This window comes from Rana temporaria, chromosome 4, assembly GCF_905171775.1.
Source record: "Rana temporaria chromosome 4, aRanTem1.1, whole genome shotgun sequence".
NCBI lineage: Eukaryota > Metazoa > Chordata > Amphibia > Anura > Ranidae > Rana > Rana temporaria.
The window spans coordinates 420,894,680-420,917,223 of NC_053492.1; the positions used below are offsets into that span (position 1 = coordinate 420,894,680).

The following is a 22,544-nucleotide window of genomic DNA, read 5'->3' on the forward strand; positions in this document are numbered from 1 at the left end:
TACTGAAAACGCTGTCATTCTCTCCTACACAGGCATACCCACTATTCATTCTAACCACCCGGTCTTGCCCAGCCCCACCCCCATCCCTCCTATCCTTAGTCAGACAGAGAACGATATCTTCCTGTCTTCACAGCCTCGCATCTTGCCCACATCTGATAGAGCTGAGATGGTGAGAACACAGGAAAGACAAATATTCACATATTGCCCTCGCCTCTAAGGCCCCATACTCACGACCAAACATGTCTGCTGAAACTGGTCCGCGGGCCAGTTTCAGCAGACATGTTCGGTCGTGTGTGGGCGCGAGCGGGCCGAATTCCAGCAAACATTTGCCCGCCGGGCCTTTTCCCAGCAGACAAATATTCCTGGACTTGTTTTAAAACAGTCCGCTGGAATTCTGCCCGCTCGGACATGTACAGTCGTCAGTACAGACCTACCGTACATGTCCAGGCGCCCGCCGTCCCTCGCATGCGTCGAATGACTTCGACGCATGCGTGGAAGCATTTTAAAGGCGGGCCGCCCACGTCGCTGCGTCATTGTCGCGGCGACACCGCGTCATCGACGCGGCGACACCGCGGACACGCCCCGCGTATTGTTTACGCGCGGACTTCTGTACGATGGTGTGTACAACCATCGTACAGAAGCCCTCTGGCAGACATGTATGGTGAAAACGGTCCGACGGACCGCTTTCACCATACATGTTTGTTCGTGTGTACCCGGCCTAAGACAGCAGAAATAGCACAGTAGCACAATAGTCTCACTCACTTATGGCAGAGATGGAGTCTAATGCGCCCCGGTTGTAATGGAAATGATGCCACCATATAGCCAGCGTGCAGCGTCATTCACTTTTACAATTACGTTTTCCTGAATGCCTGAAGCCAGAAGTGACATTAGGCATGTTCAATGAGGAACACGCCGAGCAGCAGGGAACTAATGGCACGCCCAGCAGCTGGAAATCGCGGAGAGAGCTGGGGAAGGACGCTCACGTGACTGGCGCATTTTATCAACAAAATAAGGTACAGAGAAGGGTTTATGTAAAAGGGTTTATGATTTTAACAATACAGATGGATTTCAAATGCTCATTGGATTTAAGGAATGAATATTATTGTGGTTGCCTGGGCTTCCACTTTAATATAGAACAGTTTCACTAAGCACAACTGTTATGTAAGAGAACTATTTTCTTGTTTTTTTCTCTAACTGCCACGTATTTGTGCACACATTTGGATGACTTTACAAAGGAAGTGGTTCCATATTCTTAACCCTAGGTCATTGCTGGGTCCTGTAGTAATGTGTGGCTGGAGGATGGAAGTACTGCTCGTGGTGGAGAACACACTCCCAGAAGTATTGAATGGAGGCTGTGTCACTGAAATAAAGAGAAAATAGGAGACATGGCGGAAGTAGAGGTGAGTATACCATCACTGCAGTTGCAGGAACCTTTCTTCTGGATTATTTTAACTTTATATGGCCATTTGAAAGACTATTTTTATTTGGCTGAAGCCTGAGAAATAGGTATTGATCTTGCTATGTGGGCTTTAAGATAGATCTTCTATGAAAATGGAAGGTATGCTTTACTCACAGGTAAATGCCCTCAAACACAAATGGGTTGTTAAAGCCAATGAAAAATAAAGTTTATACAAAAATACCTCAGGCCCGGCTTACTACGCTTTTGGGAGGTGCAAGCGATGTCACCACACCTCATGGAAGAGCTGGGTGCTCGAAATCCTGAAAATATGTGCTTCCGCTATTTTAATGCTTTTTTAAGTCACTTTGGGGGAGAGGGTTGAAGGGCCGTAACTAAAGTGGACTTTCACATTTTCTAGAAGGTCCTTTAATGTGCTTATGTCCAATCCACTTTGGAATGTTCTCTGTGGAGACACCATAATCCTAGTCACTGCCTTGCAGCTAAAGTAGTATTTACTGTTCCATTCTGTTTGACTTGGTAAAGCCATTTTTCAAAACAAATTTGTGAAAATTTAGGAAATGGACAATGAACATTTTCTTCTTTCCCGTTCTTTTGTATGGAAGAATAGCTTCTCGAGAACAGTAATCGAAGATACATTTCTCTGTTGAAAATACTTTAATTTCTTTAACTTGTTTGGGTGACCCAACTGCAAGAAGGAAAATGTTCTTGATCATTTAGGTTTTAGCATCAGTTTCCAAGGTGGGCTCAGATGGAAAGGAAGTCCTCTTCTGAAAGACCGGTACGACGCTAGATTCCAAGCGCCTTGAGGCGATTAAGTTCGCATTTGCTGCGCTATACAAGTTACTCACTCACTTACATATACTGTGTATATGAAAATTCTTATAAATTTGTGTGAATGAGTGAATCAAATCTTCTTGTGTCAAAGCAGACACTTGAAGCAGCCTTATGCTTTATTTGACCAACCTACTGCTGCTACTGCTGCCTGAGTTAAAGAAAATCTTTCGTTATTCTAAAACTGAAAAACATAATACAATTACAAGCTTACGATAAAAAATAATACTTAAAAACAACTAAAAATAGGTATGTTTTGTTTTCCTGTAGAAACAGAACCGGTCATCCGCCTGCTCAGTGGGGATCAGCAGATCGATTCCCCGCTGAGCAAGCGGAATCCACAGGATGGAGGTTCCCGTGTGAAAGGGGCCTTAACCTTTCTTTCTTGGGGGGGTTGTTTGTTACTGATTTAGTGCTCATTCACACCAGGTATGGTAGGACTGCATCAGGCGGCTATTGCAGTGCATTCACACTGCAAGACGAGGCAAAATGCCTTATCTCCTACCAGACATGTTCACACTACTGTATTGTGATGGTGTGTGCTGCATGCACTTTTTTTTTCAGCACAGCGTAGTTTGACGCAATACACTATATAGCAGTGTGCTGCCACCAAAAGAACTTAATGAAATATCACTGTATGACATTTCAATAAAGTTCATTTAAAAAAAGGAAATAGTGTGGTGTGCCGCAATTGGCGTTTCGGCACTACTGTAAACCTATCACACACCAGCAGCTGCATAGCCACTGGTGCGAGTCAGCCCTAAATAATTACTCCTCTCCTGATTTACCAATCATACCTCTTAAAGGAGAACTCGGAGCAAGCAAACTTATGTCATAACTAACAACGTGAATAACTTTTAACCTATGTAATTTTTCTAGGGGAAAAAAAATTCTATAAAGTTTGGCCAGTAGGAGGATATAAGGCGATTCTGCTTTCATGGGAACTGGAATAACTAACCATAACATACAATAAAGTTCCATTTAACAGTGAATATTCCCTTCTTCCATAAAATGCCGTAAATAGAAAAGGAATTTCAAGTAACCATAGAAAGACATTTTGTAAGTTCACTGATGACACAGATAAAGTTCTTCTGTGGCTCTCTGTAGCCGGAATGAGATCGGGGTTTGAGCGCTTATATGGTATTTCCATTTTTCTTTGTGCTTTTTGACCCCTCACAGAATTTGGTTTCCAGATCAATCAAAGAATGTATATGGACTATGTTATTGTGGGAGCTTGGTCCTCTGCTGGACCGGAGTGTTTGTCTGTACATTGTAAGCCACATTCACTTCTCAGTCTCCACCTATTTTTTCTTCATATACTTTCCTCTGTTTTTTCAAAACTCTTCCTCCAAAGATGCTGGAAAATGTCTTTATGCACTTTGCGCATTGTGTCGCCATGCCTACAGCTGTTGCGGAATTCCTTGTTCTTTGTAACCTGCAAAAAGAATGTAGATGTTCAGTATCTTAACAAGTCTGCATGAATATTTCAGACATTTTAAGATATGCAGCAACAGTGTTATTAAAAAAGAAAAAAAAAGCTCTATTAATAAAAAGCTCCAGTCTAGTGACTTTGCCTAGGCTGAGATGATGTTATTGGTCTGCTGAATGTATATGTAATAAGCAGTTCTGGCTATTTATGAGTACGATATAACAGTGCAAAGCCATGATAATAATTTCTGCTTTGCAATATTGTTCTTTCGCCTCCACCCCATCAAACAATCTGCAGCATAGTACCAAACAATCTGCACCTGTACTTTTTACATTAGTTCACAGGCTAAAGCAGGGGTCTCCAATCCTTGTAAAAAAGAGACAGTTTACCGTCCTTCAGACTTTAGGTGGGCCAGACAGTGACCAGTGGGAGAAAATGCCCCAGCATCAGTGGAGTTAACAATCACCTATCACTTGTATTAGTGGGAGAAATAGCTCCCAGTTGTTGGTGTCAGTGGAAGGAATAGTGCCCCATTGTTGGTGTTAGTGGAAGAAATAATACCCTATTGCTGATGTCAGTGGCAGAAATAGTGCCCTATTCTTGGTGTCAGTAGAATGAATAATGCCCCCTGTCAGTGTTATTGGGGGGGGGGGTAGTACCCTATAGTTGGAGGAATAGTGCCCCATTGTTGGTACCAGTGGGGGGAATAGTGCCCTGTTGTTGGTGTCAGTGGGAGGAATAGTGCCCCATTGTAGGTGCCAGTGGGGGAGAATAGTGCCCTGTTGTTGCTTGTAGTGGGAGGAATTGTACCCTAATGTTGCTGTTAGTGGGAGGAATAGTGTCCCATTGTTGATGTCAGTGGGAGGAATAGTGCCCTAATGTTGGCGTCGGTGGGAGGAATAGTGCCCTATTGTTGGTGTCTGTAGGAGAAATAGTGTTCTATTGTTGTCAGTGAGAGGAGTAGTGCCCTATTGTTGGTGTCAGTGGGAGGAATAGTGCCCTAATATTGGCGTCGGTGGGAGGAATAGTGCCCTATTGTTGGTGTCAGTGGGAGGAATAGTGCCCTAATATTGGCGTCGGTGGGAGGAATAGTGCCCTAATATTGGCGTCAGTGGGAGGAATAGTGCCCTAATATTGGCGTCGGTGGGAGGAATAGTGCCCTATTGTTGGTGTCTGTAGGAGAAATAGTGTTCTTTTGTTGTCAGTGAGAGGAATAGTGCCCTATCGTTAGTGTCAGTGGAAGGAATAGTGCCCTATTGTTGGTGTCAGTGGAAGGAATAGTGCCCTATTGTTGGTGTCAGTGGGAGGAATAGTGCCCCACCCACCATTGGAGCACAGGTGTGTGAGGAGGAAGGTGTGTCTGGAGCTGCTGTGTGAGAAGGGAGTTGCCTGGAAATCTCTCCCAGCTCTCCTGGCCCCTTTCTGGGGAGGCCATGGAGGGCAGTGGGGCCTCCCCTGCTGGAGGCTCTCAGCCATCTCCTGGGCCATCTGCTGACATGTCTGCCCCTCTACAAGCCTCAGCTGGTGATCTCTCTGCCCCTGGTGTGGATGAAGGCTCGGAGGCCATTCGGGAGCGAGTGGTGGCCGGCATAAAAGTCCTAAACCGGGAGAGGGATAAGCTGTACAAGCTACGTGCGGAGCTGAAGCGCCTGCGAAGGCAACGTGAAGGCTTGCATAGCCAGAAACGCGGATCCATGGATCCAGAGATCCAACTGGCCAAGGTCCGTGTGGACCACCAGGAGACCATCGTGGCCATAATGGAAGGAAGGGATGGTCCTTTCAAGGAAAAGTTCTCCAATGAAAGGAGGTTTGCAAAGGTGACAAAGATGGAGGAGGAGGAGACCCCCAGTTCTGACCCCCTGCCCCCCCAGGGAGAGGTAAGCACCCCAATGCCTTCCCAGGACTCAGGAGGCATGTTGAGGGTGATCCAGGTAATGGAGTCTCCTGTGCGGGGGGATCAGATGGTATTTAATGATGAAGATATTGCAGATGGTGTACCTGATAAAGTGAAGCCTGCTAAACCCCATGTTGTGAATAAGACTGTGTTTGTACCATCAATGACTGATAATGTGCCCAATAATCAGAATGTATGCAGTAATAATGTGCCTGCTGAGGCTGCAATGCAGCAGGAGATCCGTTTAAAAAATGACATTCCTGTGAAGGAACTGCAAGTCCCAGCAGAACCCATTAACCCTCCTGATGCTGAGACCAGAGCTGATTGCCCCACTGCTGCTCAGGACTCCACAGCGCAGCATCAGGCGACGGCCGGTACTGCAGCAGCAACAGTGACTGTTCCTGATGGGAATGTGTGTGTGGCTGATAATAATCATCCCAGTTCAGGTGGGATGGACAATGGTCCCATTTCAGGTGGGATGGACAATGGTCCCAGTTCAGGTGGGATGGACAATGGTCCCATTTCAGGTGGGATGGACAATGGTCCCATTTCAGGTGGGATGGACAATGGTCCCATTTCAGGTGGGATGGACAATGGTCCCAGTTCAGGTGGGATGGACAATACTAACTCTGTTCATGCAGATAAAGTGACTTCGGTGTGGGGTCTTGGCCCTAATAAACCCACTTTTGCTCAGGTGTTGCGCTCTGCCCCTGGTAGCTCCGCCCCCAAGCAGGGTTTTCCCCTACGAGCTACTACCTGGAGCCCCCCGGGATCTGGTCTTGGGTCTCTGGCTTCTGCTGGGGGTCCAAGACGTAATGTTGTCATCCTGAAATGGGAGGGTGGTGCAGTCCCCCCTGCAAGGCGTGCAGTGGTGGATTTAATCCTGGAAATGGGTTTTGGGGTAAATGATTTGTATGCTTTTATTCATGTGTCAGGGACGCGGGAGTATACAGTCAGTTTCACCAAGCCAGAGGGTCTTGACCTGTTCTGGGAACGATATGAGGCCCGGTGCAGGTCAAGACCCGAATGGGAAAGTCTGGCCCCAGTTGCGATTTCGCAGCGGTCCACAGTAAAAAAGATCACTATCATCCTCACCAATGAGAGCGTCCCTGCCAGGGATCTGGAGGTCTGGTTGAGGAACTACGGGGAGGTTTTGACCAAACCCAGTAAAATATTAGATGAGCGTAACATCTGGACTGGGGGATGGTCGGTAACAGTCAGGCTGGCCAGGGATGGAAATGTTGTCCGTCACCTGCCCTCCTCGGCTTTCATAGGGAGGGATAGGATGACCGTCTTCTACCCTGGTCAGCCGAAGCTGTGCCACCGCTGTGGAGAGAGGGGGCACCTTAGCTCCTCCTGTTTGGCCTTGATATGCTCAGTGTGTCGGGGTCAGGGTCATATGGCCAAGGACTGCACCCAGAAGATCAGGTGCAACCTGTGCCTGCGACTTGGCCACCCTTATAGCAGGTGCCCTGAAGCCTGGCACAATATGGAGAAGGAGGTAGTGGATGAGATGTCAAGGCTGGACAGGATGGAGGGGGAGGCCCCTGGTGTACCATCCTCCTCAGCGGTGACCGACCCCCCTGGTCCTGCTCAGGATCCCTCCCGGGTTTCCTCCCCAGTTCCCTCCCCAGTTCCTGTGACCACCCCTTCAGTGTCTGTAAGTACTCCTTCTGTATCTGTCTCTGTGTCCCCCCAGCCTACTGTACCCGCTCCTCTTGTGTCAGAACCTTCCAAGTCTGTGGCCCCTGAGTCAGTTACCCCCCAGAAGTCTATCCCTGTTAAGTCGGATTTACCCCCCCCATCAGGAGTGATAGCGGGTACTAAAAAGGTCGCTTCAAAGAAAAAAACAAGGGATGAGGGCATCTCTGAGGCTGACCTCAAGTACCTGGAGGAGAGAAGGAAGGTTGGGCGGCGGAAGAAGCAGGCGGTGAGGACGGAACGGGGACGGGAAGCTCCGGTGCATGTCTCCACCCGTCGTAGGTCCTCTAGGTGGGACATTTCGTCATCTGGCGCTTCTTCAGAGCTGAGCTCTGAGTCAGAGATGGAGTTGGAGGTGGCCTCAAGAAAGAGGGAGGCTTCTGGTGATGAGCAGCAGAGGGGAGCTAAGAAGCAATCCACCCAATAACCCAAATGGCGGTTCCCCCTCCGTTAAAAGTGGCGACAATAAATGTCGCCAGCATTAAGTCAGTGAGAGCTCGTTCTATGGCCTTCTTTTTGTTCAGCCAATTAGATGCTGAAATTTTATTTTTGCAAGAGACTAGGCTCACCTCCTTGGCAGATATTCATATGGCCAAGAGAGAGTGGAGGTATGGTCCATCTTACTGGTCTCTTGCGGCCGAGCCTTACGGCGGTGTGGCGGTGTTGTTTAAAACCGGCATGGTAACTGTCCGGCGGGTTATTGAGGTGGAGATTGGGAGATGTATGGTCTTAGACGTCCTTGTGGGAGGGCAGGACCTGCGCCTAATTAATATCTATGGGCCGCACACAAAGTGGGACAGGAAATGCCTTTTTACAAGGATCAAGCCATTTCTTTTTACATCCCGGCAAGTGGTCTTTGGAGGTGACTTTAATACAGTAATTAGGCCCAAGGACAGGAAGGACTTCAAGGACAGGCTGGGATATGATAGCGTTTTTTTAAATAGTATGGTTAGGGATGCTGGTCTTGTGGATGTGCACATTGCGCACCTCCCGGATGACACCGGGTTCACCTTTCATCGTGGTAATAGTCAGAGTAGGATAGACAGGTTTTTTTTGAAGGAGGCCTCTGCTTTCTCACCCCCAGTGGTGCTGGCAGTAGAGTTCTCTGATCACTGTATGCTATCTGTGGCCCTGAATGCTTCAGACGCCCCTCAGAGAGGAAAGGGCATCTGGAGATTGAATTCGACTCTACTCCAGGAAGAACATGTTAGACAATCCTTTGAGGAATTCTTTCAGGCACAGGTGACCCTCCTGGACTTTTGTAGCAGCAAGGCTGAGTGGTGGGAGCTGACCAAAAAGAGGATCGCTGGATTCTTCAGGGGCCTAGCCAATAGAACACAGTTTAATAAATACATGACCTACCAACGTTTGCGAAGGAAGCTGGATATTCTTGTCTCGAGAGGAGGAGATCCTGGGGCAATCTCCGAAGTGAAACTCCTTCTCAGGAAGTGTCAATATGACCGGCATGCCTCTTTGGTTCTGGAGAGGGACTATGGGAAGTACCACTCGCCTGACCCTTACCAGAACTGCAAACAAGGTGTAGCTGTTAAAGCGGTCGTTGGCCTTAAGGACAGTACAGGTTCCGTGACAAAGTCCAGGTCAGGGATTCTGGAGGTCGTGAGGTCCTTTTATGCCGACCTTCTTGGAAGGAAAGAGCTTGACCGTGACAAGATGGAAAGCTTTTTGGACTCTACTCCAGGTCTAAATGGTGGAGATGTTCCATTGATGAATTTGACAGAGGAGATCACAGTTGAAGAGGTGATGAGGGCAATTGAACAGCTTGCCATCAAAAAGTCACCCGGACCGGATGGCTTGACGGCTGAGTTTTACAAAGCCTTTAAGTCTATTCTGGCCCCACATTTGGTAGAGGTTTTTAACAGTTGTCTTGCTGAGGGGGTGCTATCCCCTTCCATGAGGCACTCGGCTGTGATTCTTCTGTCAAAGGGTAAAGATCCTTCGATGATTGAGAATTGGCGCCCCATCAGCCTTCTTAATGTCGATAGAAAGATACTGGCGAAGATATTTTTCTGGCGCCTGTCGTCAGTAGCAGAGTCTTTGCTTTCTCGCCATCAGCACTGTTCGGTCCAGGGTAGGAGCACCTTCACAGCGGTGTTAGCTGTCCGGGAGGCCTTGGAGCGGTGCAGGGCTGCAGGCTGGGGAAAGTATTTGCTGACATTGGATCAGGCAAAGGCTTTTGATCGTGTTAACCATGAGTACCTGTGGTTGCTCCTTAGTAAGTACGGTCTGCCGGGTAGTTTTGTTGATTGGCTGAAAGTCTTGTATAAGGGGGCAGAAAGCTTCCCTCTTGTTAATGGTTGGGTTGGGCAGTCCTTTGAGGTTGGCTCCGGGGTGCGCCAGGGTTGTCCCCTGAGTCCCCTGCTCTATGTGTTTGCAATCGACCCCTTCATCAGGAGGCTAGAGAGCGGCATGTTGTGTGGGGTACCAGTGGGGCTCCCGGGTGAGCCGCCATTGAGGGTTGTTGCTTATGCGGACGATGTATCGGTGATTGTCACTGGGACGGATGAGGCGGAGGAGGTGGTCTCTCTGACATCACGGTATTCTGAAGCATCAGGCTCCAAGATCAATCAGGAAAAGAGCGAAGTTTTCTGGATGGGAAAGGAAGGTGAGGGGTCTGATCTCCCGGACACCTTTCCAGTGCCCCGGGAAAGAATTAAGATACTAGGCATTGAATTTGGACCCGGCGATTATGGCCTCAAAAACTGGGAAGGCAGACTGGAAATTGCCAATGCTAAGGTGGTCAACTGGAAGAGATGGAAGTTATCTATGAGGGAAAGGGTTGATCTGATTAAGACTTACCTGATTCCGATCTTCTTGTATGTCAGCTTTGTCTGCATTTTGCCAGTGTCTCTCTATGCTAGGGTCAGTAGTGTGTTCTTCCAGATGTTGTGGGGGAACAGACTGAACCCCATCAAGAGGAATGTCACCTACCTATCCAGGAGGGAGGGTGGCTTAGGTATGGTCAACCCAATTCTTTTCTTTTCACTGCTATTTCTCAAGTTTAACATTGGTAGTATGCTTGCAGTGGAACCTCCTGGATGGGCAGGCATATTTGGATCTTGGTTTAGTCCTTTTCTGCGACTTTGGGAAGAAGGTGGCCAAGTGAAGAATCGCAGGGGTCACCGTGGTCAGCTACCAGCCTATGTAGCTCCGTGCCTGAAGTTACTGCGGCAGTGGCGATTGTCGGCTGAAGATCTCAGATCGGTTCCGAGGAAGGACCTTATGAGTCGAGTCTTGAGCGAAGTCTTTCATGACCCACTGGCCTTAAGGGATTGCCCAGGCCCAGTTTTGAGGGTGGGGTTGAGACTGATTAATTTGGATAGAATACCTCCTAAATTTAGGGATCTGGCCTGGTTGTGCTTCCATGGGAGGCTCTATGTTCGGGGCAATTTGAAATTCCGCAGTGGGGTGGATCGTAGCTGTCCTCGGGAGGAGTGTGCAGGTGAGGAGGAGACTATGGACCATTTTCTGCTTCGTTGCCCTTTTAACATAGAAGTGTACAAACAGGTGGGGCGGGCGCTCGGTGTTCCTTTCCTCTCCAGGCTGGGTTATGCCGAGTGGGTGTACGGAGCATTCAGTACCGGTGGGGGTTTTTGTTTGGATACACTTTTTTTAGTTAGCCTAGTGGTCCGTTATTTCACCTGGAACGCACGGTGTCAGGTCAGCATTCGGCAAAAAATCCTTCCTGTTGAGGTGGTGGTGTATGACATTGTGCATGAGGTGGGGAAGATTCGGGGGCTTGAGAGAGACAAGCGGGGTCAGGGGGCTTGGCTGAAGGCGTGGAGGGGTTTCAGGCCTCCCTGACTGCCAGGAGTCTCTTTCCCGGGTGTGGCTGTCTGTCTCTTATCACCCTAGATTATTATTTTTGATACATTTTTGATAAATGGCTGCGTACATAGGTGACGGGTTGTGCCTCTTAGGCCCTCTCTGCTGCTTTGTGTAAATAGTTTTGTAGTAATGTTTTGGTAGTGGTGTATAGTGTATATATTGTATATATTCTGAACCTGGATGTGTATTCCTTGGATTTATGTTTGAAGTTTTGTACTATAGTTTTGTTTTTTACTTTTGTATAAAATTGGTTGCTTGATTCTTTTCAATAAAAGATCAATAGTGCCCTATTGTTGGTGTCAGTGGAAGGAATAGTGCCCTATTGTTGGTGTCAGTGGGAGGAATAGTGCCCTATTGTTGGTGTCAGTGAGAGGAATAGTGCCCTATTGTTAGTGTCAGTGGAAGGAACAGTGCCCTATTGTTGGTGTCAGTGGAAGGAATAGTGCCCTATTGTTGGTGTCAGTGGGAGGAATAGTGCCCTATTGTTAGTGTCAGTGGGAGGAATAGTGCCCTATTGTTGGTGTCAGTGGGAGGAATGGTGCTCTAATGTTGGCGTCAGTGGGGGGAATAGTGCCTTGGATAAAGTGCTCCAAGGGTCAGACCAAGGCAAGCAAAGAGCTGCATCTGGCCCGGGGAGTGCAGTTTAAAGAGCACTGAGCTAGATAATCCTATCATTTGCTACATGACTTTTCATCATGATGAGGCTAAACTTGATATAGACTTGTAAAACCATCAGTTATTACACACAGCACACCCCCCCTCGGTGCAGCTCTCTCTATATCAATAACACAGATACACAAAGTACTGTAGAATGATGGTCAACAGGAAACAGCCTCATCTTTCTGCTGCCCTCCTGAGACTCATTTTGATCTTTTCTGGGACTCAGCCGATGATCTAACAGCTTTGCTTGATTTTCTTTATAAAATAAAGAATGAAACAACTTCTGTATTTTTCCTCTGTGCAGGAGCTTCCTGTAATAAAGTTAAATAATGCTCTCTCTCCTTGTGCAGGGTGACTGGTCTTGTATATACTGTATACTTGTATGTTAAACATAACAAGAGAGAGAGGCGGCGGGTGGGTGTGTACCCAAGCACCGCATCCTTTATTAGAATCTAAGAAAATACTGAAACCAAATGGACTTTTATATTGCTAAAATTGTTGAACAAATTATTTGTATAAATATCCAGTCTGATAGAGCTTGAGCTATTTTGCAAAGAAGAATGAGCAAAAATGTCACTCTCTAGATGTGCAAAGCTGGTAGAGACATCCCCAAAAAGACTTCTACAAATTATTGTCTCAGGGGGGCTGAGTACAAATGTACCCCCCACGTTTCACATATTTATTTGTAAAAAAAATTGAAAATAATTTATCATTTTCCTTCCACTTCACAATATGTGCCACTTTGTGTTGGTCTATTACATAAAAATACATTTACGTTTTTGGTTGTAACATAACAAAATGTGGAAAATTTCAAGGGGTCTAAAAACTTTTTCAAGGCGCTGTACAGTATCTCACAAAAGTGAGTAGAACCCTCATATTTTTGTAAATATTTTATTATAACTTTTCATGTGACAACACTGAAGAAATTACACTTTGCTACAATGTAAAGTAGTGAGTGTACAGCTTGTATAACAGTGTCAATTTTCTGTCCCCTCAAAATAACTCAATGCACATCCATTAATGTCTAAACCGCTGGCAACAAAGGTGAGTACACCCCTAACTGAAAATTTCCAAATTGGGCCCAAAATGTCAATATTTTGTGTGGCCACCATTATTTTCCAGCACTGCCTTAACCCTCTTGGTCATGGAGTTCACCAGAGCTTCACAGGTTGCCACCAGAGTCCTCTTCCACCCCTCCATGACGACACTTGCGCTCCTCCACCTTCCGTTTGAGAATGCCTCACAGATACTCAATAGGGTTTAGGTCGGGGATACATGCTTGGCCAGTCCATCACCTTTACTCTCAGCTTCTTTAGCAAGGCAATGGTCATCTTGGAGGTGTGTTTGGGGTCGTTATCATGTTGAAATACTGCCCTGTGGCCCAGTCTCCAAAGGAAGGGGGTCATGCTCTGCTTCAGTATGTCACAGTACATGTTGGCGTTCATGGTTTCCACAATGAATTGTAGCTTCCCAGTGCTGGAAGCACTCATGCAGCCCCAAACCATGACACCCACCACCATGCTTGCAAGAAAGTGGCAAATAATCGTGAAGTGGAAGGAAAATGATAAATGTTTTTTAATATTTTTTACAAATATAATTTTAGTTTAGCAGATCCTTGAAACACCATTAAAGTCCATTTGGTTTTAGTACTTGCTTAGACTGGTCTTGTATCTGCCCCTTCTGTAGTTTTCTAAAGCTGGATTGTTGAGGGTGGACTTACTGGGTCTCTTCACTCTGCTCTTTGCAGAGTCTATTGCCACGTACACACGATCAGTCCATCCGATGAGAACGGACCGATGGACCGTTTTTATCGGTTAACCGATGAAGCTGACTGATGGTCTGTTGCGCCTACACACCATCGTGTCAGAACGCGGTGACGTAAAACACAACGACGTGCTGAAAAAAACGAAGTTCAATGCTTTCAAGCATGCGTCGACTTGATTCTGAGCATGCATGGATTTTTAACCGATGGTTGTGCCTACTAACAATCTTTTTTTTTTCCATCAGTTAGGAATCCATCGGTTTAAATTTTAAGCAAGTTGGCTTTTTTTTAACCGATGGTTAAATAACCTATGGGGCCCACACACGATCGGTTTTGACCGATGAAAACGGTGCATCAGACTAGTGTCCTCTGTTTAACCTATCGTGTGTACGAGGCCTATGAGTAGCTCAGTGTTGATGTCACTACTACATTTACAATGTAATATCTGGGATTAGGCAGAAATTAAGTGCACACTAAGCAGATTTATATTGGTGCTATAGAGGAACAAATATAAATGAAAGTTTTGTGCCCGGAGTTCTGTTTTGAATTTCAGCAAATCTACAGCTTTAAACCACAGTTCTTTAAAATGGTATAGTATCCAAACACCTACCTTGTGATACTGTGCATTCAGGTTATCAGAGAGAGGCGTGCAAAAGAGAGGAAAGAGAATGATGAGTTAACATAGGTGATGCAAACAATTTCTTATACCTATATATGCTTTGTTAAAAGGGTTGGTTCACCTTTCCCAAAAAACAAAACAAAATGGGCTATGCAGAACATGGACATCGCAGAACATTGACATCTGTAGATAAAAACAAGCTGTGCAATTCCCTTGCTGTAGGTGTAGGCCATTTACATTCCTCATGAAGCCTGACCAGAAAACTTCTAGGACGTTATAAAGACCTTGCTAAGAGGATCCTTGTGTTACAGCTCACCTTCACCATCACAGGTGCAAACTCTTTCTTTGATTCAACCCCCCTTTAGAGCCGGTTCACACTGGGGCGACTCGTCAGGCGACTCAGCCGCCTGACAAGTCGCGTCCCATTGTAGTCAATAGAACCGTTCTAATAGGAGTGACGCAAGTCACTCCGACTTAGAAAAAGGTTCTTGTACGACTTCGGGGGCGACTCGGGGCGACTTGCATTGACTTCTATACAGAAGTCATTTTGCAAGTCGCCTTAGAAGTCGTCTTCAGGTTGCCTGGCCGAGTCGCCCCCGAAGTCGTGCCGCCCCAGTGTGAACCGGCTCTTAGATGTACTTTCTCATTCCTGATGCAGTAGCTCAGAGCTCAGCATTTGAGAGCTCACTCCCATAGCTCCCAACTGTCCCTGATTTCGAGGGACTGTCCCTGATTTGGAGCAATGTCCCTTTGTCCCTCTGTCCCCCTCATGTGTCCCTCATTTTGGTCTGATCTATATAGTTGTATATAAAATGAACTTTTCATCTTTCAAAAAGTGTTTCAAAGTGGCAAACCTTTCATCCAAATTCTAAATTGCTGCATTTGTAAATTTGAAAAGGGAATATAAAGGAATAGTAGTGGTAAAAAAAAAGCCCTTGTGGATTTAATGAACCTTTTTGGGGGTTAATTCTCCTTTAAGGGGGTGTGACAGGGGGCGTGTCATATGCCTACATACTATTGCTAGTAGGTGTCCCTCATTCCCATCTCAAAATGCTGGGAGGTTTGCACTCCTGTGATGGAGGAGATGAACAGTAACAGCAGGCCCCTCTTAGCAACATCCTTAGAAACTGCCCAGAAGTATTCAAGTCAGGCTTTATGAGGTACATAAGTGGCCTACATCTACAGCAAGGACATTATTCAACTTTAGGCAAAGCTGCACAGTTAAATTTTTATCTACAGACATTCCCTATCTGCATAGTTTATGGTAAAGGTGAACTAACCTTTTATGGTTATCTGAAAGTAATTACAGATGTGACTTTTCTACTTTACTTGCATGCTGGGTCACAAGTACACATGTAGATCTGTCTCCTTCTAGTAGCACTATTTATGTCAGAAACCTCAGTCAGCACATTTTCATGCTTGGCTGGCAGCCAAGCCTGTGTGTGTGTTTTTTTTCTGGGTAAGGGTTTGAGTGACTCAGGGAGGGCTGGGTGACTCACAGGCAGCATCACTAAGACCTCCCACTTATTTCCAGAACGTGCTGAAACCTTCTGGAAAGATAGGGGGAGAGGTGAGATTGAGCTCCCTGGAGTATTCTGAGGGCCCTGACGAATTCAAAAAACTTGGATTGGTAGAGGGCAGGCCTCCTAGGGTGCCCACGTGTCCCGGATTGCCTGGGACTGTCCCGCAATTTACATGTCTGTCCTGGGTCCCAGGCACCTTCATTACGGGACAATACAGTGTCCCGAAATGAAGTAGAGGACACCCTCTACTTACTAGTAACCACATTTCCGGAACTGGTTGCTAGGGCCGGCGCTGCCTGGTGTCTTGCAACCAGTGTGAATTTACTCTCAGACAATGAGGCCAGGAGCGAGGCCTGTGCCTAGTGCAGCAGTGCTTTCCCCACCCACCTCAGCACCTCCTCCTTATCTGGCACCTAGAGCTGTGGCAAGCAGCAGGGACTGGTGTGATCTTCACTCTCCAGATAGTGACTCCACTCCTTTCAACACCCTGCAAACGTGGCTCATGCAGAGTGACAGCAGCACTGCATCTGGTGGCAGGCTATGGGTGGCAAGCGGCACTGCATCTGGTGTTTATTGGCACATTCACCTGACAAATAACCTGCTGCCAAATTCCCCATCAACTCTAAAACTACATTTCCCCCCGACCGCCCCCATATTTTTGGGGGGGAAGGTGAGAGAGGGGGTGTGTCCCTGAATGGCAGTTTGGAAATGTGGTCACACTAAGGCCTCCTCAAGTACTCCGTGTCAGCCCTGTTGGGGAGGAGTTGTTTGGGTGGAAGCTGGAGATGAAGTGTTAGGCTGTCCTGGCTTTTGAGGGAGCTCCTAGTCTGGGGGGGGGGGACCTTCAACCTGGGCTTGTGTGCGGATGGGGCCTTCCAAAAACCACAGAGGTGTCCTAGTCAGGAGGCACAGGGGCAAAGAGGACAGCGGGAGAACACTGCCAGGCAAGTCTCCAGGAGGAACAGGAACAGCCAGGAGGGCTGGTAAGTGACACAGAGTGAGGAGGCCTGCGAGGCACACCTAAGAGGGCAGGGTGCTAGCAGTGGAGAGGACTATGATGGCATGGGCAGTGGAAATAGGCAGCTGCAACCAGGAGGGCTGGCAGGGCCTGAAGAGGTGGTACTGGGATCACATACCTAACTTTTCAACTTCAGATTGAGGGACAAATGAGCATACCCCCCAAACGAAGTTGTTGAGCGGGGGGGGGGGTCCGCGGATCAAAGTTGTTGAGCGGGGGGAGGGATCCGCGGATCAAAGTTGTTGAGCGGGGGGGGGGTCGGATCACAGTTGTTGAGCGGGGGGGTCCCGGGAATTTTCCGCGCAATCCGGTACAGTTGGGAGGTATGGGATCAGTAGCCACGTGGGACAGCTAGTACTAAGACTACCAATGTTGCTACACCGTAGGAGTTTGTGGTCTCTGTCTGCAAAGGGCATTTTCTTTGGGCCTGGCTGAGTCAGTTTCAGGCCTCAACTTCAGTTTTAGCTTGGTCTGGGAGTGATACTCTGCAATTAAGTGCATGTGCTGGAGGAAGAGAAGAAGTTGTATATACCGGAGGTGTATATAGTTCTCAGTCCCTATATTGCTTTAACAATCTACTAGGCATCCCAGATCTACCATATGCAAGATATAACCCCTTCAATAAAACAAAAAAATAACAAAGTACAAGGACTGCTTCTTGATTACTGAATGTCTGAAGATTAGTTTGCCTGGCTGTGAAGGGTGAAAGGTGGACCACAATTACCAGCAGCCCCTACAGGGGTACCGCTAAAACTATTACAAGACAAACCACACAAGACTCTGTACTGAGAAGACAGAAAGATGTGCACTAAAAAGCAAAGCACATGAAAATAGATTTGTCTTGACATAACAGAAACCAGTAACAAAATATGTGTGCTGCATTACCAAGTTGGAACTAAATACTGCCCTATGTTATTAGCAATTACAACTGCCCCATGTACATATATAATTAGAAACTACAGTATATAGAGAAGGCTTCACTGTAAAAAAATATTTTCATTAAAGCGGGGGTTCACGCTATCAACGAAAAAAAAATTTTTTTTTTTCTTTTACCATACAATCAGGCATTGTAGCGCGAGCTACAGTATGCCTGTCCCGATTTTTTACCCCCGTACTCACCTTGTACGCGTAGATCGAAGATACCGGGGAATGGGCGTGCCTATGGAGACGGAGGATGATTGACGGCCGGCTCTGGCGCGTCACGCTTCTCCGGAAATAGCCGAAATAGGCTTGGCTCTTCACGACGCGTGCGCATAGCCTGTGCGCAGGCGCCGTGAAGAGCTGAGACCTACTCCGGCTGTCTTCGGGGAGAGTGACGTGCCAGGGCCGGCCGTCAATCATCCTCCCTCTCCATAGGCACGCCCATTCCCCGCGGGAGCCGAAATCTACGATGTCCGATTACAAGGTGAGTCCGGGGTTAAAAAAATCGGGACAGGCATACTGTAGCTCGCGCTACAATGCCTGTCTCGATGGTAAAATCGTGTCGGGGGGGGGGTGAACTACCGCTTTAACTAAAAAAACCTCGACACACAATGCATTTTTATTTTCTTTATTATATTCCAAACTAAACAAAATTATTATTATTATTTTATCAGGAAGATTTTATATTATGAATATGGATTTAGTTAAAAAAACGAAAAACTAAAAACTTTGAGACGATATATCAATAAAATTAGTTTTAATGCATTCTGAGATAATAACTCAGAGTTCTGAGATAATGTCAGAAATTCTAGATAAAGTAATACCCGAGTTATCTCATAATTCTGACAATTTATCTCAGAAAATCGGAAACTATTTTTTTTTTCTACATGGCCTTATGCCGCGTACACACGATCATTTTTCGAGTTCTAAAAAATGACGTTTTTTTTTTATGTCATTAAAAACGATTATGTGTGGGCTTCAGAGCATTTTTCGGCTTCTAAAAAATGGGCAATTTTTTTTTCGAACATGCTCTATTTTTTAACAACGTTTTTAACGTTGTCGTTTTTCAGGTTGTAAAAATCGTGAAAAATCTGCGCATGCTCAGAAGCAAGTTATGAGACGGGAGCGCTCGTTCTGGTAAAACTACCGTTCGTAATGGAGTAAGCACATAAATCACGCTGTAACAGACAGAAAAGCGTGAATTGTCTTTTACTAACACACAATCAGCTAAAGCAGCCCCAAGGGTGGCGTCATCCGCATGAAACTTCCCCTTTATAGTGCCGTCGTACGTGTTGTACGTCACCGCGCTTTGCTAGAGCATTTTTTTTTTCACGATCGTGTGTAGGCAAGGCCGTTTTAATGATCAAGTTGAAAAAACATAGGGCCTAATCCACAAAAACCCGGCGCAACGTAATTTTTCCCATTTAAGTTACACCGCCCCAAAATCTCTACCTAAGTGCCCGATCCACAAAGCACTTACCTAGAAATTTTGAGCGGTGTAACTTAAATCCGTCCGGCGCAAGGTGTTCCTAATCTAATGGGGCGAGTCCCATTTAAATTAGGCGCGCTCCCGCGCCGGACGTACTGCGCATGCTCCCGACGCGATTTTCCCGACGTGCTTTGCGCGGTTTTACGTTCCGCCGAGTTTTGTGAATCGCGGCGGGTAAAAAAAGTTGCGTCGGGAAAAAAAAAAGATGCGGCGGGAAAAACATTTTTTTAAAAAGAAATTTGACAGAGTCGCGGGAAAGAAGGGTCTACTTTTACATGGTGTACTAACTTTACACTTTGTAAAAGCAGCCCTAAATTTGCGACAGCAAACTAATACTTACGGAGAAAAAACGAAGCGTAAAAGCTTCGTGGATCTCCGCAAGTGCTAATTTGCATACCCGAAGCGGCATTTCGACGAGAAATGCCCCCAGCGGCGGCTGCGGTACTGCATCCTAAGATCCGACAGTGTAAGTCCCTTACACATGCCGGATCTTCTGCCTATCTATGTGAAACTGATTCTGTGGATCAGTTCCATAGATAGAAACAATATACGATGGCGTATCAGTAGATACGCCGGCGTATCCCTTTTGTGGATTAGGCCCATAGTTTTTTCTAGAGCCTGAAAACGTAATTTTTTATAACCCGAAAAATAATCGTGTGTACGCGGCATCAGTGTTCTTCTGTTAACATAAAATATTGTTAAATGCAAGAATATTTCATGTTTTTTTTTTTTTAAAAGGTAATGGAATATTTCATCTTTAGGCTTGGCTCTTTTGCAATGCAGGAAACCCTGCGAATCCAGTGCAGGTTCCTAAATCGCTGGCGGCTCACACTGCCCTCTGTGAACCACTGTGGGTGTCAATAAAGTTAATGACACCCCCAGATCGGTTTGCAGATCGCAGTGCGAACTGTGAATTCGAACAAGAATCGGATCACATGTATGTGAACAGCCATGTGATCTGATTCCAGTGTGGACCAAAAAAAAGAGTCCTACACGATTTAGGTCCGAATGCGATGCAAATTCAGCCATACAATATGTATGGCTGAATTCGCATCACACAAACATAGCATGTGATTTGCACAGCAGTGTCTGACATCGCTAAAGTGTGAATCGAGGCTTAGAGACCCCAGCCAGGAAGTTTATGATTTATGAGGGCTCTTGTTTACAGCAAATAGACAGCTTAAAACAGAATTCCACCCAAAAGAGGAAGCTCCGCTTATCTGCTTCCTCCCCCCCTCCAGTGCCACATTTGGCACCTTTCAGCGGGGAGGGGGGGATGGGTACCTGTTTTCGACAGGGACTCCTCCCCACCTACAGGAGTCTGCTGCGATGTCCCTTGGAAGTACGGGCCCCCTCCTCCTCCTTCAGCTGGTCCAGTTAGAAAGTGCAGAGCGCAAGCACAGTAGAGAACCGTCTATGAAGCTTCACTGATGGTTTCCCTTGCCTAGAATGGCGGTGACTGCACCCGGGAGCTGACCTGAAAATCAGCTGGGGCGCCGATATCGCAGGATCCCTGGACAGGTACAGTAAGTGTCCTAATATTAAAAGTCAGCAGCTACAGTATTTTTTTTTTTTGTACCTTTTAACCTCCCTGGCGGTATGATTCTGTCTGGAATTACATACCAAAAGCGGTACAATTATTTTGCAAGGAAATTTGGCGTTTTATACTGTAGGCCTGTAATTTTTAGAAATAACTCACTTAAATCTGACCAAGCAAGAGTCTTGTAGGCATCCCGGGTATGATTTTTTTTTTTTAAAACAAAATTATAAATTATAATATAATAAATAATTATAAATAATTATAACAAATAATAATATAATTATAATAAAAATTATTCAATAATGTAATCAACTCAAAATCACTGAAATTTGCAGTTGCAGAATTGTCGCTGTCATTATTTTATTTTTTTTATGACGAATTTCCCCACAAATCACTATCGCACATTTCTGCAAGTGATTATAATTTATTATCGCTGTTTTCTAGCTGATCTAAAACCATTTTTGACATAAAGGGACACTTTAGGACAATCTACAGTTTTTAGGCAGAAATGACATTTTTTATTATATAAAAGTACATGCAGGGCACTGGGCAGACCACTAGGGACAAGGGGGGTGTGTATTTTTTACATACAGTACTGTAATCTATAAGATTACAGTATACTGTATGTAAAGTGTTTGTTTACTTTTTTGAATTTGGCGCCGTTCTCCGCCCCCGTGCGTCGTAACGTCGCAGGGAACGGAGATCGGCGGCACACGGGGACTGTGAATCGAGCGAGGAGGTCCCGCTCGCTCACACAGCGGGTGGCATCGCTGGATCCAGGGACAAGGTGAGTAACTTGCCTGTGGATGCAGCGAAAGGTAAGCCGTGCCGCTGCACGTCCACCCCGAGCGTGACTCGGGGTTACCGATCTTAGCATTGAAAACCAACCCCGAGTCACGCTCGGGTTTACCGTCAGGGGGGTTAAATTAGTCAATAAGGTAGTTTTGAAATGAGTGGCAGCAATACGTCTTAAAAAGTTGGGACAGGGCTATGTTTACAGCGGTGTATCATCCGCTCTTCTTTTAACAACACCCTGCAAACGTCTGGGAACTGAGGAGACCAGTTGTTGGAGTTTTGGAACATGAATGTTGTCCCATTCTTGCCTAATATAGGATTCCAACAGTCCTGGATCTTCAAACATTTTCAATTGGTGAAAGATCTGGACTGCAGACAGGCCAGCTAAGCACCCGTACTCTTCTAATACAAAGCCATGCCATAATTGCACTATGCAGTTTAGCATTGCCCTGCCGAAATATGCAAGGCCTTCCTGGAAAAGGTGTTGTCTGGATGGGAGCATACACTGCTCTAAAATCTGGATACATCTTTTACCATTGATGGTGCCTTTTCAGATATGCAGACTGTCCATTCTATACACACTAATGCACCCCAATACCATCAGAGATGCTGATAACAAGCCACAAGTTCCCTCTCTTCTCTTCATGGTTACCAAAAAAATGGCAAATTTCGATTGATCTGACCACAGAACAGTTTTCCACTTTGCAACAGACTATTTTAAATGAGCTTTGGAACAGAGATGGATTATGTTCAGATATGTCTATTTCTTTGCATGATAGAGCTTTACCTTGCATTCTTGGATGGCACAGCAAACTGTGTTCACAGGCAGTTATTTTTGGAAGTATTCCTGACCCCATGCAGTGATATCCATCACAGAAGTGTGCCTGTTTTTAATGCAGTGCTGTCTGAGGACCCGAAGATCACGGGTATCCAGTATTGTGATCAGCCTTGTCCCTTGTGCACAGATTTCTCCAGATTCTCAGAATCTTTTGATAATATTATTATATATACTGTAGATGATGTTATAATTAAAGTATTTTGAGGAACATTATTCTGAAATTGTTTGCCAATACAGGGCATTTTCACCCCCTTCCTG

At 46.1% G+C, this 22,544-nt stretch overlaps 1 protein-coding gene across 2 annotated transcripts in view; it reads right to left on the reverse strand.

Annotated features, from left to right (window-relative positions):
* Positions 1–1,615: 1,615 nt before the first annotated feature.
* Positions 1,616–22,544, reverse strand: part of STUM (stum, mechanosensory transduction mediator homolog) — a 121,729-nt gene continuing 100,800 nt past the window's right edge. The window contains exons 3-4 of one of the 2 annotated variants that reach the window (XM_040351337.1): positions 14,154–14,162; positions 1,616–3,686 (exon numbers count right to left, since the gene is read on the reverse strand). In XM_040351337.1, the coding sequence (XP_040207271.1) occupies positions 3,652–3,686; positions 14,154–14,162 (44 nt within the window). In that variant the 3' untranslated portion in view covers positions 1,616–3,651. The remainder of the gene's footprint in view (positions 3,687–14,153; positions 14,163–22,544) is intronic. The other variant, XM_040351338.1, reaches the window with a different exon arrangement.